The sequence below is a fragment of the Salvelinus alpinus genome, chromosome 31 (assembly GCF_045679555.1).
Source record: "Salvelinus alpinus chromosome 31, SLU_Salpinus.1, whole genome shotgun sequence".
NCBI lineage: Eukaryota > Metazoa > Chordata > Actinopteri > Salmoniformes > Salmonidae > Salvelinus > Salvelinus alpinus.
The window spans coordinates 34,201,690-34,220,246 of record NC_092116.1 but is presented as its reverse complement, the minus strand read 5'-3'; the positions used below and the strand labels follow the sequence as shown (position 1 = coordinate 34,220,246).

At 30.1% G+C, this 18,557-nt stretch overlaps 1 protein-coding gene across 2 annotated transcripts in view; it reads right to left on the bottom strand.

Annotated features, from left to right (window-relative positions):
- Positions 1-1,726: 1,726 nt before the first annotated feature.
- LOC139561494 (endonuclease domain-containing 1 protein-like) overlaps positions 1,727-18,557 on the bottom strand; it is a 32,247-nt gene continuing 15,416 nt past the window's right edge. For both annotated transcript variants that reach the window (XM_071378636.1, XM_071378634.1), the window contains one exon: positions 1,727-3,872. In XM_071378636.1, coding sequence (XP_071234737.1) covers positions 2,985-3,872 — 888 coding nt within the window. In that variant the 3' untranslated portion in view covers positions 1,727-2,984. The remainder of the gene's footprint in view (positions 3,873-18,557) is intronic.

The following is an 18,557-nucleotide window of genomic DNA, read 5'->3' as shown; positions in this document are numbered from 1 at the left end:
ACGGAAAGCTGAATAAAGAGCAGTGATACTAGCAAGAGCAGTGTGCGGGTTTCTCCTTTTTTATCAGTTTAACAACGTATAAAATACAACATTATTCAGAATATCAGATAACAGGACTTATTATCCAGCTGTGTATTGTTAGGTAGCTCTGGTCCAGGGTGTTATATCCATCAAGACGGTTCAGCACCATCAAGATGCACGTCACACCCTGGACCAGAGCTAATCATTAGGACGTAGTGCAACAACATATTCCAGTTAGATACGTCCCTAATGGTCCCCTATTCCCTTTATAGTGCACTACAATAGGGTACCATTTGGGACGGAAATAAGTTCGTTCTTACAACAAAGAACCACTGGGGGGCGACAGACAACAGTAGACAACTCTGTACAATAGAAAATAAATACATAAATAAATTACATTATAATGACAATCACTGCAGAAAGTGTGTGTGTGTGTGTGTGTGTGTGTGTGTGTCAGTATGACTCCAGTTACAATGAAAATCACTTTGTTCAACAGACCTGGAGATATTTATTGGTTTCTGATGGATCCGCAAAGTGATTGGTGACAGATTGGTAACATGGTGAGTACAGGGTTCTCCATGTTTTCTCCCAGGTCAGTGATGTATTACTTCGTCCCATATGGAACCCTATTCCCTATGTAGTGCACTACTTTAGACCAGGGCCTATTTGACCATTATTCCCTATGTAGTGCACTACTTTAGACCAGGACCTATTTGACCATTATTCCCTATGTAGTGCACTACTTTAGACCAGGGCCTATTTAAACCCTATTCCCTATGTAGTGCACTACTTTAGACCAGGGCCTTTTGAACCCTATTCCCTATGTAGTGCTCTACTTTAGACCAGGGCCTATTTGACCATTATTCCCAATGTAGTGCACTACTTTAGACCAGGGCCTATTTGAACCCTATTCCCTATGTAGTGCACTACTTTAGACCAGGGCCTATTTGAACCCTATTCCCTATGTAGTGCACTACTTTAGATCAGGACCTATTTGACCACTATTCCCTATGTAGTGCACTTCTTTAGACCAGGACCTATTTGACCATTATTTCCTATGCAGTGCACTACTTTAGACCAGGGCCTATTTGACCATTATTCCCTATGTAGTGCACTACTTTAGACCAGGGCCTATTTGAACCCTATTCCCTATGTAGTGCACTACTTTAGATCAGGACCTATTTGACCACTATTCCCTATGTAGTGCACTTCTTTAGACCAGGGCCTATTTGACCATTATTTCCTATGCAGTGCACTACTTTAGACCAGGGCCTATTTGACCATTATTTCCTATGTAGTGCACTTCTTTAGACCAGAGCCTATTTGACCATTATTCCCTATGCAGTGCACTACTTTAGACCAGGACCTATTTGACCATTATTCCCTATGTAGTGCTGCTGACAGAGGTGATCCTCTCTACCAGGGTAGCAGGTTAATGTCCACTACCTGCTGCTGACAGAGCTGATCCTCACTACCAGGGTAGCAGGTTAATGTCCACTACCTGCTGCTGACAGAGCTGATCCTCACTACCAGGGTAGCAGGTTAATGTCCACTACCTGCTGCTGACAGAGCTGATCCTCACTACCAGGGTAGCAGGTTAATGTCCACTACCTGCTGCTGACAGAGCTGATCCTCACTACCAGGGTAGCAGGTTAATGTCCACTACCTGCTGCTGACAGAAGGTCTATTCTCTTGTCACAACACATTCAAATGTTATTTACTTATTTTTAATAAGAAGGATGAAATATAAATGTTATAATAACATTGTAATCACATGCAAAGTGAGTCTAGGCTAAGCAGTAAATATTTCAGATATTTGTTTCAAAATACATTTTGTAGGAAGTTGATCCTGAGATTAACATGATATATGTTATTGAATTATCACGTATGATGTCGATCACAGCTTGAATTTCAGATCAGGTCCAATCTAATCTCAACACTCATAACCAAATCAGCTACTGGGTTATATCTTTAAGAATCAATGGGTACAAATCATTCATTTAAAAGTCCAAATGGATACAACAATCACAGATTGCCCCTTTAACAAGAGAAATAGACTTAATACTGTACAGAGTAAATTCATTTAAAAATCCCCAAATACATTAAACAGGGTAGTACAGTAGTCTACATTAAACAGGGTAGTACAGTAGTCTACATTAAACAGGGTAGTACAGTAGTCTACATTAAACAGGGTAGGTCAGTAGTCTACATTAAACAGGGTAGTACAGTAGTCTACATTAAACAGGGTAGTACAGTAGTCTACATTAAACAGGGTAGTATAGTAGTCTACATTAAACAGGGTAGGTCAGTAGTCTACATGAAACAGGGTAGTACAATAGTCTACATTAAACAGGGTAGTACAGTAGTCTACATTAAACAGGGTAGTACAGTAGTCTACATTAAACAGGGTAGTACAGTAGTCTACATTAAACAGGGTAGGTCAGTAGTCTACATGAAACAGGGTAGTACAATAGTCTACATTAAACAGGGTAGTACAGTAGTCTACATTAAACAGGGTAGTACAGTAGTCTACATTAAACAGGGTAGTACAGTAGTCTACATTAAACAGGGTAGTACAGTAGTCTACATTAAACAGGGTAGGTCAGTAGTCTACATTAAACAGGGTAGTACAGTAGTCTACATTAAACAGGGTAGTACAGTAGTCTACATTAAACAGGGTAGTACAGTAGTCTACATTAAACAGGGTAGTACAGTAGTCTACATTAAACAGGGTAGTACAGTAGTCTACATTAAACAGGGTAGTACAGTAGTCTACATTAAACAGGGTAGTACAGTAGTCTACATTAAACAGGGTAGTACAGTAGTCTACTGTGCTGATAGTTCAGAAAGTATTGTCATTAATAGTGAATGTTGATCACAGCGTGAAACTCAGGTCAGACTAAACCAGGTCCATTATTACCTGCTTGACCTGATGATGTCACAGGTTCCTGGTGGTTATGTCACTACATCATCATCACCAGCACAGAAACAAATACAACAGGTAGGTAATAACCTTTGACCCCAACAGAGGAACAGACACAGTCATCATCATAGACACAATGATCATGTCCATCCCCCCCATCCTTGAGGAGAAGCTCTGTCGGAATATCACGTTTTTGAAACTTCATTCGTTTCACACCACCACCGACATCACCAGGGTTACATACCCTTTTTCTGGGGGGACAGGGACAGGTATTTTTTATAAGAGGCTCTTCTGTCGGAACATAATCACAATGATCCTGTTCATCCCCCCCATCCTTGAGGAGAAGCTCTGTCGGAATATCATCTCTTAGACACTGATCTGGGAACAGCTGGACACCATCACCATAACGCTCGTTCAGCTTGTCATACAGTTCTGCCAAGGTATATGATGGCAATGTTTTCTTCTGGTCCTCCTTTTGGTTCTCCCCCCAGTGTGCTCCGGCCACCCACTGTCCCAGGTTGTTTTCACAGCAGAAGGCTGTCCACATGAGATCTGGGATGTTCACTCTGTGGTTCAGTTGGTTGTTGTTGTTGTTGGGAACTGCTCCAGTCACCACATAGGCTTCTATCTTGTTGTTGTTATTCTTACAGTTCTCCACAAGAGTTTCTCTGACGTTGCCCTCCATTGCTTTCCATCTTCCTTGGTTGAAGTTTTGGTTCTGGGGAACGGCGTTTGTCAGGGTGCAAGTGGACCTCTTGGTATCATCATCAGGTGCATGCGAACATGGGAAAAGGTGACCTTTATGCAGACCGCTTTTGACGTAGTCTGTGTTCACAGCCTGGTTGACCAGAACTTTATTATTATTAAGCATTTCCTTCACCCCACTTTGGAAATTCATCTCTTCTATATTTATATTTTCATCTTCAAGCTGCAGAAACATCAGTCAGACATTAAAACTCTTTAACAAGTTTAGACATTACAACTCTTTAACTAGTTTAGACATTACAACTCTTTAACTAGTTTAGACATTACAACTCTTTAACTAGTTTAGACGTTACAACTCTTTAACTAGTTTAGACATTACAACTCTTTAACTAGTTTAGACATTACAACTCTTTAACTAGTTTAGACATGACAACTCTTTAACTAGTTTAGACATTACAACTCTTTAACTAGTTTAGACATTACAACTCTTTAACTAGTTTAGACATTACAACTCTTTAACTAGTTTAGACATTACAACTCTTTAACTAGTTTAGACATTACAACTCTTTAACTAGTTTAGACATTACAACTCTTTAACTAGTTTAGACATTACAACTCTTTAACTAGTTTAGACATTACAACTCTTTAACTAGTTTAGACATTACAACTCTTTAACTAGTTTAGACATTACAACTCTTTAACTAGTTTAGACATTACAACTCTTTAACTAGTTTAGACATTACAACTCTTTAACTAGTTTAGACATTACAACTATAACTAGTTTTGACATTACAACTCTTTAACTAGTTTAGACATTACAACTATAACTAGTTTAGACATTACAACTCTTTAACTAGTTTAGACATTACAACTCTTTAACTAGTTTAGACATTACAACTCTTTAACTAGTTTAGACATTACAACTCTAACTAGTTTAGACATTACAACTCTTTAACTAGTTTAGACATTACAACTCTTTAACTAGTTTAGACATTACAACTATAACTAGTTTTGACATTACAACTCTTTAACTAGTTTAGACATTACAACTATAACTAGTTTAGACATTACAACTCTTTCACTAGTTTAGACATTACAACTCTTTAACTAGTTTAGACATTACAACTATTTAACTAGTTTAGACATTACAACTCTAACTAGTTTAGACATTACAACTCTTTAACTAGTTTAGACATTACAACTCTTTAACTAGTTTAGACATTACAACTCTTTAACTAGTTTAGACATTACAACTCTTTAACTAGTTTAGACATTACACCTCTTTAACTAGTTTAGACATTACAACTCTAACTAGTTTAGACATTACAACTCTTTAACTAGTTTAGACATTACAACTCTTTAACTAGTTTAGACATTACAACTCTAACTAGTTTAGACATTACAACTCTTTAACTAGTTTAGACATTACAACTCTTTAACTAGTTTAGACATTACAACTCTTTAACTAGTTCAGACATTACAACTCTTTAACTAGTTTAGACATTACAACTCTTTAACTAGTTTAGACATTAAAACTCTTTAACTAGTTTAGACATTACAACTCTTTAACTAGTTTAGACATTACAACTCTAACTAGTTCAGACATTACAACTCTTTAACTAGTTTAGACATTACAACTCTTTAACTAGTTTAGACATTACAACTCTTTAACTAGTTTAGACATTACAACTCTTTAACTAGTTTAGACATTACAACTCTTTAACTAGTTTAGACATTACAACTCTTTAACTAGTTTAGACATTACAACTCTTTAACTAGTTTAGACATTACAACTCTTTAACTAGTTTAGACATTACAACTCTTTAACTAGTTTAGACATTACAACTCTAACTAGTTTAGACATTACAACTCTTTAACTAGTTTAGACATTACAACTCTTTAACTAGTTTAGACATTACAACTCTTTAACTAGTTTAGACATTACAACTATAACTAGTTTTGACATTACAACTATAACTAGTTTTGACATTACAACTCTTTAACTAGTTTAGACATTACAACTATAACTAGTTTAGACATTACAACTCTTTAACTAGTTTAGACATTACAACTCTTTAACTAGTTTAGACATTACAACTCTAACTAGTTTAGACATTACAACTCTTTAACTAGTTTAGACATTACAACTCTTTAACTAGTTTAGACATTACAACTCTTTAACTAGTTTAGACATTACAACTCTAACTAGTTTAGACATTACAACTCTTTAACTAGTTTAGACATTACAACTCTTTAACTAGTTTAGACATTACAACTCTTTAACTAGTTCAGACATTACAACTCTTTAACTAGTTTAGACATTACAACTCTTTAACTAGTTTAGACATTACAACTCTTTAACTAGTTTAGACATTACAACTCTTTAACTAGTTTAGACATTACAACTCTTTAACTAGTTTAGACATTACAACTCTTTAACTAGTTTAGACATTACAACTCTTTAACTAGTTTAGACATTAAAACTCTTTAACTAGTTTAGACATTACAACTCTTTAACTAGTTTAGACATTACAACTCTAACTAGTTCAGACATTACAACTCTTTAACTAGTTTAGACATTACAACTCTTTAACTAGTTTAGACATTACAACTCTTTAACTAGTTTAGACATTACAACTCTTTAACTAGTTTAGACATTACAACTCTTTAACTAGTTTAGACATTACAACTCTTTAACTAGTTTAGACATTACAACTCTTTAACTAGTTTAGACATTACAACTCTTTAACTAGTTTAGACATTACAACTCTTTAACTAGTTTAGACATTACAACTCTAACTAGTTTAGACATTACAACTCTTTAACTAGTTTAGACATTACAACTCTTTAACTAGTTTAGACATTACAACTCTTTAACTAGTTTAGACATTACAACTATAACTAGTTTTGACATTACAACTATAACTAGTTTTGACATTACAACTCTTTAACTAGTTTAGACATTACAACTATAACTAGTTTAGACATTACAACTCTTTAACTAGTTTAGACATTACAACTCTTTAACTAGTTTAGACATTACAACTCTTTAACTAGTTTAGACATTACAACTCTAACTAGTTTAGACATTACAACTCTTTAACTAGTTTAGACATTACAACTCTTTAACTAGTTTAGACATTACAACTCTTTAACTAGTTTAGACATTACAACTCTTTAACTAGTTTAGACATTACAACTCTTTAACTAGTTTAGACATTACAACTCTAACTAGTTTAGACATTACAACTCTTTAACTAGTTTAGACATTACAACTCTTTAACTAGTTTAGACATTACAACTCTTTAACTAGTTTAGACATTACAACTCTTTAACTAGTTTAGACATTACAACTCTTTAACTAGTTCAGACATTACAACTCTTTAACTAGTTTAGACATTACAACTCTTTAACTAGTTTAGACATTACAACTCTTTAACTAGTTTAGACATTACAACTCTTTAACTAGTTTAGACATTACAACTCTAACTAGTTCAGACATTACAACTCTTTAACTAGTTCAGACATTACAACTCTTTAACTAGTTTAGACATTACAACTCTTTAACTAGTTTAGACATTACAACTCTTTAACTAGTTTAGACATTACAACTCTTTAACTAGTTTAGACATTACAACTCTTTAACTAGTTTAGACATTACAACTCTTTAACTAGTTTAGACATTACAACTCTTTAACTAGTTTAGACATTACAACTCTTTAACTAGTTTAGACATTACAACTCTTTATCTAGTTTAGACATTACAACTCTTTAACTAGTTTAGACATTACAACTCTAACTAGTTTAGACATTACAACTCTTTAACTAGTTTAGACATTACAACTCTTTAACTTGTTTAGACATTACAACTCTTTAACTAGTTTAGACATTACAACTATAACTAGTTTTGACATTACAACTATAACTAGTTTTGACATTACAACTCTTTAACTAGTTTAGACATTACAACTATAACTAGTTTAGACATTACAACTCTTTAACTAGTTTAGACATTACAACTCTTTAACTAGTTTAGACATTACAACTCTTTAACTAGTTTAGACATTACAACTCTAACTAGTTTAGACATTACAACTCTTTAACTAGTTTAGACATTACAACTCTTTAACTAGTTTAGACATTACAACTCTTTAACTAGTTTAGACATTACAACTCTTTAACTAGTTTAGACATTACAACTCTTTAACTAGTTTAGACATTACAACTCTAACTAGTTTAGACATTAAAACTCTTTAACTAGTTTAGACATTACAACTCTTTAACTAGTTTAGACATTACAACTCTTTAACTAGTTTAGACATTACAACTCTTTAACTAGTTTAGACATTACAACTCTTTAACTAGTTCAGACATTACAACTCTTTAACTAGTTTAGACATTACAACTCTTTAACTAGTTTAGACATTACAACTCTTTAACTAGTTTAGACATTACAACTCTTTAACTAGTTTAGACATTAAAACTCTTTAACTAGTTTAGACATTACAACTCTTTAACTAGTTTAGACATTACAACTCTAACTAGTTCAGACATTACAACTCTTTAACTAGTTTAGACATTACAACTCTTTAACTAGTTTAGACATTACAACTCTTTAACTAGTTTAGACATTACAACTCTTTAACTAGTTTAGACATTACAACTCTTTAACTAGTTTAGACATTACAACTCTTTAACTAGTTTAGACATTACAACTCTTTAACTAGTTTAGACATTACAACTCTTTAACTAGTTTAGACATTACAACTCTTTAACTAGTTTAGACATTACAACTCTAACTAGTTTAGACATTACAACTCTTTAACTAGTTTAGACATTACAACTCTTTAACTAGTTTAGACATTACAACTCTTTAACTAGTTTAGACATTACAACTATAACTAGTTTTGACATTACAACTATAACTAGTTTTGACATTACAACTCTTTAACTAGTTTAGACATTACAACTATAACTAGTTTAGACATTACAACTCTTTAACTAGTTTAGACATTACAACTCTTTAACTAGTTTAGACATTACAACTCTTTAACTAGTTTAGACATTACAACTCTAACTAGTTTAGACATTACAACTCTTTAACTAGTTTAGACATTACAACTCTTTAACTAGTTTAGACATTACAACTCTTTAACTAGTTTAGACATTACAACTCTTTAACTAGTTTAGACATTACAACTCTTTAACTAGTTTAGACATTACAACTCTAACTAGTTTAGACATTAAAACTCTTTAACTAGTTTAGACATTACAACTCTTTAACTAGTTTAGACATTACAACTCTTTAACTAGTTTAGACATTACAACTCTTTAACTAGTTTAGACATTACAACTCTTTAACTAGTTCAGACATTACAACTCTTTAACTAGTTTAGACATTACAACTCTTTAACTAGTTTAGACATTACAACTCTTTAACTAGTTTAGACATTACAACTCTTTAACTAGTTTAGACATTACAACTCTAACTAGTTCAGACATTACAACTCTTTAACTAGTTCAGACATTACAACTCTTTAACTAGTTTAGACATTACAACTCTTTAACTAGTTTAGACATTACAACTCTTTAACTAGTTTAGACATTACAACTCTTTAACTAGTTTAGACATTACAACTCTTTAACTAGTTTAGACATTACAACTCTTTAACTAGTTTAGACATTACAACTCTTTAACTAGTTTAGACATTACAACTCTTTAACTAGTTTAGACATTACAACTCTTTAACTAGTTTAGACATTACAACTCTAACTAGTTTAGACATTACAACTCTTTAACTAGTTTAGACATTACAACTCTTTAACTAGTTTAGACATTACAACTCTTTAACTAGTTCAGACATTACAACTCTTTAACTAGTTTAGACATTACAACTCTTTAACTAGTTTAGACATTACAACTCTTTAACTAGTTTAGACATTACAACTCTTTAACTAGTTTAGACATTACAACTCTTTAACTAGTTTAGACATTACAACTCTTTAACTAGTTTAGACATTACAACTCTTTAACTAGTTTAGACATTAAAACTCTTTAACTAGTTTAGACATTACAACTCTTTAACTAGTTTAGACATTACAACTCTAACTAGTTCAGACATTACAACTCTTTAACTAGTTTAGACATTACAACTCTTTAACTAGTTTAGACATTACAACTCTTTAACTAGTTTAGACATTACAACTCTTTAACTAGTTTAGACATTACAACTCTTTAACTAGTTTAGACATTACAACTCTTTAACTAGTTTAGACATTACAACTCTTTAACTAGTTTAGACATTACAACTCTTTAACTAGTTTAGACATTACAACTCTTTAACTAGTTTAGACATTACAACTCTAACTAGTTTAGACATTACAACTCTTTAACTAGTTTAGACATTACAACTCTTTAACTAGTTTAGACATTACAACTCTTTAACTAGTTTAGACATTACAACTATAACTAGTTTTGACATTACAACTATAACTAGTTTTGACATTACAACTCTTTAACTAGTTTAGACATTACAACTATAACTAGTTTAGACATTACAACTCTTTAACTAGTTTAGACATTACAACTCTTTAACTAGTTTAGACATTACAACTCTTTAACTAGTTTAGACATTACAACTCTAACTAGTTTAGACATTACAACTCTTTAACTAGTTTAGACATTACAACTCTTTAACTAGTTTAGACATTACAACTCTTTAACTAGTTTAGACATTACAACTCTTTAACTAGTTTAGACATTACAACTCTTTAACTAGTTTAGACATTACAACTCTAACTAGTTTAGACATTAAAACTCTTTAACTAGTTTAGACATTACAACTCTTTAACTAGTTTAGACATTACAACTCTTTAACTAGTTTAGACATTACAACTCTTTAACTAGTTTAGACATTACAACTCTTTAACTAGTTCAGACATTACAACTCTTTAACTAGTTTAGACATTACAACTCTTTAACTAGTTTAGACATTACAACTCTTTAACTAGTTTAGACATTACAACTCTTTAACTAGTTTAGACATTACAACTCTTTAACTAGTTCAGACATTACAACTCTTTAACTAGTTCAGACATTACAACTCTTTAACTAGTTTAGACATTACAACTCTTTAACTAGTTTAGACATTACAACTCTTTAACTAGTTTAGACATTACAACTCTTTAACTAGTTCAGACATTACAACTCTTTAACTAGTTTAGACATTACAACTCTTTAACTAGTTTAGACATTACAACTCTTTAACTAGTTTAGACATTACAACTCTAACTAGTTCAGACATTACAACTCTTTAACTAGTTCAGACATTACAACTCTTTAACTAGTTTAGACATTACAACTCTTTAACTAGTTTAGACATTACAACTCTTTAACTAGTTTAGACATTACAACTCTTTAACTAGTTTAGACATTACAACTCTTTAACTAGTTTAGACATTACAACTCTAACTAGTTCAGACATTACAACTCTTTAACTAGTTTAGACATTACAACTCTTTAACTAGTTTAGACATTACAACTCTTTAACTAGTTTAGACATTACAACTCTTTAACTAGTTTAGACATTACAACTATAACTCGTTTTGACATTACAACTCTTTAACTAGTTTAGACATTACAACTATAACTAGTTTAGACATTACAACTCTTTAACTAGTTTAGACATTACAACTCTTTAACTAGTTTAGACATTACAACTCTTTAACTAGTTTAGACATTACAACTCTAACTAGTTTAGACATTACAAATCTTTAACTAGTTTAGACATTACAACTCTTTAACTAGTTTAGACATTACAACTCTTTAACTAGTTTAGACATTACAACTCTTTAACTAGTTTAGACATTACAACTCTTTAACTAGTTTAGACATTAAAACTCTTTAACTAGTTTAGACATTACAACTCTTTAACTAGTTTAGACATTACAACTCTAACTAGTTTAGACATTACAACTCTTTAACTAGTTTAGACATTACAACTCTTTAACTAGTTTAGACATTACAACTCTTTAACTAGTTTAGACATTACAACTCTTTAACTAGTTTAGACATTACAACTCTAACTAGTTTAGACATTACAACTCTTTAACTAGTTTAGACATTACAACTCTTTAACTAGTTTAGACATTACAACTCTAACTAGTTTAGACATTACAACTCTTTAACTAGTTTAGACATTACAACTCTTTAACTAGTTTAGACATTACAACTCTTTAACTAGTTTAGACATTACAACTCTTTAACTAGTTTAGACATTACAACTCTTTAACTAGTTTAGACATTACAACTATAACTAGTTTTGACATTACAACTCTTTAACTAGTTTAGACATTACAACTATAACTAGTTTAGACATTACAACTCTTTAACTAGTTTAGACATTACAACTCTTTAACTAGTTTAGACATTACAACTCTTTAACTAGTTTAGACATTACAACTCTAACTAGTTTAGACATTACAACTCTTTAACTAGTTTAGACATTACAACTCTTTAACTAGTTTAGACATTACAACTCTTTAACTAGTTTAGACATTACAACTCTTTAACTAGTTTAGACATTACAACTCTTTAACTAGTTTAGACATTAAAACTCTTTAACTAGTTTAGACATTACAACTCTTTAACTAGTTTAGACATTACAACTCTAACTAGTTTAGACATTACAACTCTTTAACTAGTTTAGACATTACAACTCTTTAACTAGTTTAGACATTACAACTCTTTAACTAGTTTAGACATTACAACTCTTTAACTAGTTTAGACATTACAACTCTAACTAGTTTAGACATTACAACTCTTTAACTAGTTTAGACATTACAACTCTAACTAGTTTAGACATTACAACTCTTTAACTAGTTTAGACATTACAACTCTTTAACTAGTTCAGACATTACAACTCTTTAACTAGTTTAGACATTACAACTCTTTAACTAGTTTAGACATTACAACTCTTTAACTAGTTTAGACATTACAACTCTTTAACTAGTTTAGACATTACAACTCTTTAACTAGTTTAGACATTACAACTCTTTAACTAGTTTAGACATTAAAACTCTTTAACTAGTTTAGACATTACAACTCTTTAACTAGTTTAGACATTACAACTCTAACTAGTTCAGACATTACAACTCTTTAACTAGTTTAGACATTACAACTCTTTAACTAGTTTAGACATTACAACTCTTTAACTAGTTTAGACATTACAACTCTTTAACTAGTTTAGACATTACAACTCTTTAACTAGTTTAGACATTACAACTCTTTAACTAGTTTAGACATTACAACTCTTTAACTAGTTTAGACATTACAACTCTTTAACTAGTTTAGACATTACAACTCTTTAACTAGTTTAGAAATTACAACTCTTTAACTAGTTTAGACATTACAACTCTAACTAGTTTAGACATTACAACTCTTTAACTAGTTTAGACATTACAACTCTTTAACTAGTTTAGACATTACAACTCTTTAACTAGTTTAGACATTACAACTCTAACTAGTTTTGACATTACAACTATAACTAGTTTTGACATTACAACTCTTTAACTAGTTTAGACATTACAACTATAACTAGTTTAGACATTACAACTCTTTAACTAGTTTAGACATTACAACTCTTTAACTAGTTTAGACATTACAACTCTTTAACTAGTTTAGACATTACAACTCTAACTAGTTTAGACATTACAACTCTTTAACTAGTTTAGACATTACAACTCTTTAACTAGTTTAGACATTACAACTCTTTAACTAGTTTAGACATTACAACTCTTTAACTAGTTTAGACATTACAACTCTTTAACTAGTTTAGACATTACAACTCTTTAACTAGTTTAGACATTACAACTCTAACTAGTTTAGACATTAAAACTCTTTAACTAGTTTAGACATTACAACTCTTTAACTAGTTTAGACATTACAACTCTTTAACTAGTTTAGACATTACAACTCTTTAACTAGTTTAGACATTACAACTCTAACTAGTTTAGACATTACAACTCTTTAACTAGTTTAGACATTACAACTCTTTAACTAGTTTTGACATTACAACTCTTTAACTAGTTTAGACATTACAACTCTTTAACTAGTTTAGACATTACAACTCTTTAACTAGTTTAGACATTACAACTCTTTAACTAGTTTAGACATTACAACTATAACTAGTTTAGACATTACAACTCTTTAACTAGTTTAGACATTACAGCTCTTTAACTAGTTTAGACATTACAACTCTTTAACTAGTTTAGACATTACAACTCTTTAACTAGTTTAGACATTACAACTCTTTAATTAGTTTAGACATTACAACTCTTTAACTAGTTTAGACATTACAACTCTTTAACTAGTTTAGACATTACAACTCTTTAACTAGTTTAGACATTACAACTCTTTAACTAGTTTAGACATTACAACTCTTTAACTAGTTTAGACATTACAACTATAACTAGTTTTGACATTACAACTCTTTAACTAGTTTAGACATTACAACTATAACTAGTTTAGACATTACAACTCTTTAACTAGTTTAGACATTACAACTCTTTAACTAGTTTAGACATTACAACTCTTTAACTAGTTTAGACATTACAACTCTTTAACTAGTTTAGACATTACAACTCTAACTAGTTTAGACATTACAACTCTTTAACTAGTTTAGACATTACAATTCTTTAACTAGTTTAGACATTACAACTATAACTAGTTTTGACATTACAACTCTTTAACTAGTTTAGACATTACAACTATAACTAGTTTAGACATTACAACTCTTTCACTAGTTTAGACATTACAACTCTTTAACTAGTTTAGACATTACAACTATTTAACTAGTTTAGACATTACAACTCTAACTAGTTTAGACATTACAACTCTTTAACTAGTTTAGACATTACAACTCTTTAACTAGTTTAGACATTACAACTCTTTAACTAGTTTAGACATTACAACTCTTTAACTAGTTTAGACATTACAACTCTTTAACTAGTTTAGACATTACAACTCTTTAACTAGTTTAGACATTACAACTCTAACTAGTTTAGACATTACAACTCTTTAACTAGTTTAGACATTACAACTCTTTAACTAGTTTAGACATTACAACTCTTTAACTAGTTTAGACATTACAACTCTTTAACTAGTTTAGACATTACAACTCTTTAACTAGTTTAGACATTACAACTCTTTAACTAGTTTAGACATTAAAACTCTTTAACTAGTTTAGACATTACAACTCTTTAACTAGTTTAGACATTACAACTCTAACTAGTTCAGAAATTACAACTCTTTAACTAGTTTAGACATTACAACTCTTTAACTAGTTTAGACATTACAACTCTTTAACTAGTTTAGACATTACAACTCTTTAACTAGTTTAGACATTACAACTCTTTAACTAGTTTAGACATTACAACTCTTTAACTAGTTTAGACAATACAACTCTTTAACTAGTTTAGACATTACAACTCTTTAACTAGTTTAGACATTACAACTCTTTAACTAGTTTAGACATTACAACTCTAACTAGTTTAGACATTACAACTCTAACTAGTTTAGACATTACAACTCTTTAACTAGTTTAGACATTACAACTCTTTAACTAGTTTAGACATTACAACTCTTTAACTAGTTTAGACATTACAACTATAACTAGTTTTGACATTACAACTATAACTAGTTTTGACATTACAACTCTTTAACTAGTTTAGACATTACAACTATAACTAGTTTAGACATTACAACTCTTTAACTAGTTTAGACATTACAACTCTTTAACTAGTTTAGACATTACAACTCTTTAACTAGTTTAGACATTACAACTCTAACTAGTTTAGACATTACAACTCTTTAACTAGTTTAGACATTACAACTCTTTAACTAGTTTAGACATTACAACTCTTTAACTAGTTTAGACATTACAACTCTTTAACTAGTTTAGACATTACAACTCTTTAACTAGTTTAGACATTACAACTCTAACTAGTTTAGACATTAAAACTCTTTAACTAGTTTAGACATTACAACTCTTTAACTAGTTTAGACATTACAACTCTTTAACTAGTTTAGACATTACAACTCTTTAACTAGTTTAGACATTACAACTCTTTAACTAGTTCAGACATTACAACTCTTTAACTAGTTTAGACATTACAACTCTTTAACTAGTTTAGACATTACAACTCTTTAACTAGTTTAGACATTACAACTCTTTAACTAGTTTAGACATTACAACTCTAACTAGTTCAGACATTACAACTCTTTAACTAGTTTAGACATTACAACTCTTTAACTAGTTTAGACATTACAACTCTTTAACTAGTTTAGACATTACAACTCTTTAACTAGTTTAGACATTACAACTCTTTAACTAGTTTAGACATTACAACTCTTTAACTAGTTTAGACATTACAACTCTTTAACTAGTTTAGACATTACAACTCTTTAACTAGTTTAGACATTACAACTCTTTAACTAGTTTAGACATTACAACTCTTTAACTAGTTTAGACATTACAACTCTTTAACTAGTTTAGACATTACAACTCTAACTAGTTTAGACATTACAACTCTTTAACTAGTTTAGACATTACAACTCTTTAACTAGTTTAGACATTACAACTCTTTAACTAGTGTAGACATTACAACTCTTTAACTAGTTTAGACATTACAACTCTTTACTAGTTTAGACATTACAACTCTTTAACTAGTTTAGACATTACAACTCTAACTAGTTTAGACATTACAACTCTTTAACTAGTTTAGACATTACAACTCTTTAACTAGTTTAGACATTACAACTCTTTAACTAGTTTAGACATTACAACTCTAACTAGTTTAGACATTACAACTCTTTAACTAGTTTAGACATTACAACTCTTTAACTAGTTTAGACATTACAACTCTAACTAGTTTAGACATTACAACTCTTTAACTAGTTTAGACATTACAACTCTTTAACTAGTTTAGACATTACAACTCTTTAACTAGTTTAGACATTACAACTATAACTAGTTTTGACATTACAACTCTTTAACTAGTTTAGACATTACAACTATAACTAGTTTAGACATTACAACTCTTTAACTAGTTTAGACATTACAACTCTTTAACTAGTTTAGACATTACAACTCTTTAACTAGTTTAGACATTACAACTCTTTAACTAGTTTAGACATTACAACTCTTTAACTAGTTTAGACATTACAACTCTTTAACTAGTTTAGACATTACAACTCTAACTAGTTCAGACATTACAACTCTTTAACTAGTTTAGACATTACAACTCTTTAACTAGTTTAGACATTACAACTCTTTAACTAGTTTAGACATTACAACTCTTTAACTAGTTTAGACATTACAACTATAACTAGTTTTGACATTACAACTCTTTAACTAGTTTAGACATTACAACTATAACTAGTTTAGACATTACAACTCTTTAACTAGTTTAGACATTACAACTCTTTAACTAGTTTAGACATTACAACTCTTTAACTAGTTTAGACATTACAACTCTAACTAGTTTAGACATTACAACTCTTTAACTAGTTTAGACATTACAACTCTTTAACTAGTTTAGACATTACAACTCTTTAACTAGTTTAGACATTACAACTCTTTAACTAGTTTAGACATTAAAACTCTTTAACTAGTTTAGACATTACAACTCTTTAACTAGTTTAGACATTACAACTCTAACTAGTTTAGACATTACAACTCTTTAACTAGTTTAGACATTACAACTCTTTAACTAGTTTAGACATTACAACTCTTTAACTAGTTTAGACATTACAACTCTTTAACTAGTTTAGACATTACAACTCTAACTAGTTTAGACATTACAACTCTTTAACTAGTTTAGACATTACAACTCTTTAACTAGTTTAGACATTACAACTCTAACTAGTTTAGACATTACAACTCTTTAACTAGTTTAGACATTACAACTCTTTAACTAGTTTAGACATTACAACTCTTTAACTAGTTTAGACATTACAACTCTAACTAGTTCAGACATTACAACTCTTTAACTAGTTTAGACATTACAACTCTTTAACTAGTTTAGACATTACAACTCTTTAACTAGTTTAGACATTACAACTCTTTAACTAGTTTAGACATTACAACTATAACTAGTTTTGACATTACAACTCTTTAACTAGTTTAGACATTACAACTATAACTAGTTTAGACATTACAACTCTTTAACTAGTTTAGACATTACAACTCTTTAACTAGTTTAGACATTACAACTCTTTAACTAGTTTAGACATTACAACTCTTTAACTAGTTTAGACATTACAACTCTTTAACTAGTTTAGACATTAAAACTCTTTAACTAGTTTAGACATTACAACTCTTTAACTAGTTTAGACATTACAACTCTAACTAGTTTAGACATTACAACTCTTTAACTAGTTTAGACATTACAACTCTTTAACTAGTTTAGACATTACAACTCTTAAACTAGTTTAGACATTACAACTCTTTAACTAGTTTAGACATTACAACTCTAACTAGTTTAGACATTACAACTCTTTAACTAGTTTAGACATTACAACTCTAACTAGTTTAGACATTACAACTCTTTAACTAGTTTAGACATTACAACTCTTTAACTAGTTCAGACATTACAACTCTTTAACTAGTTTAGACATTACAACTCTTTAACTAGTTTAGACATTAAAACTCTTTAACTAGTTTAGACATTACAACTCTTTAACTAGTTTAGACATTACAACTCTAACTAGTTCAGACATTACAACTCTTTAACTAGTTTAGACATTACAACTCTTTAACTAGTTTAGACATTACAACTCTTTAACTAGTTTAGACATTACAACTCTTTAACTAGTTTAGACATTACAACTCTTTAACTAGTTTAGACA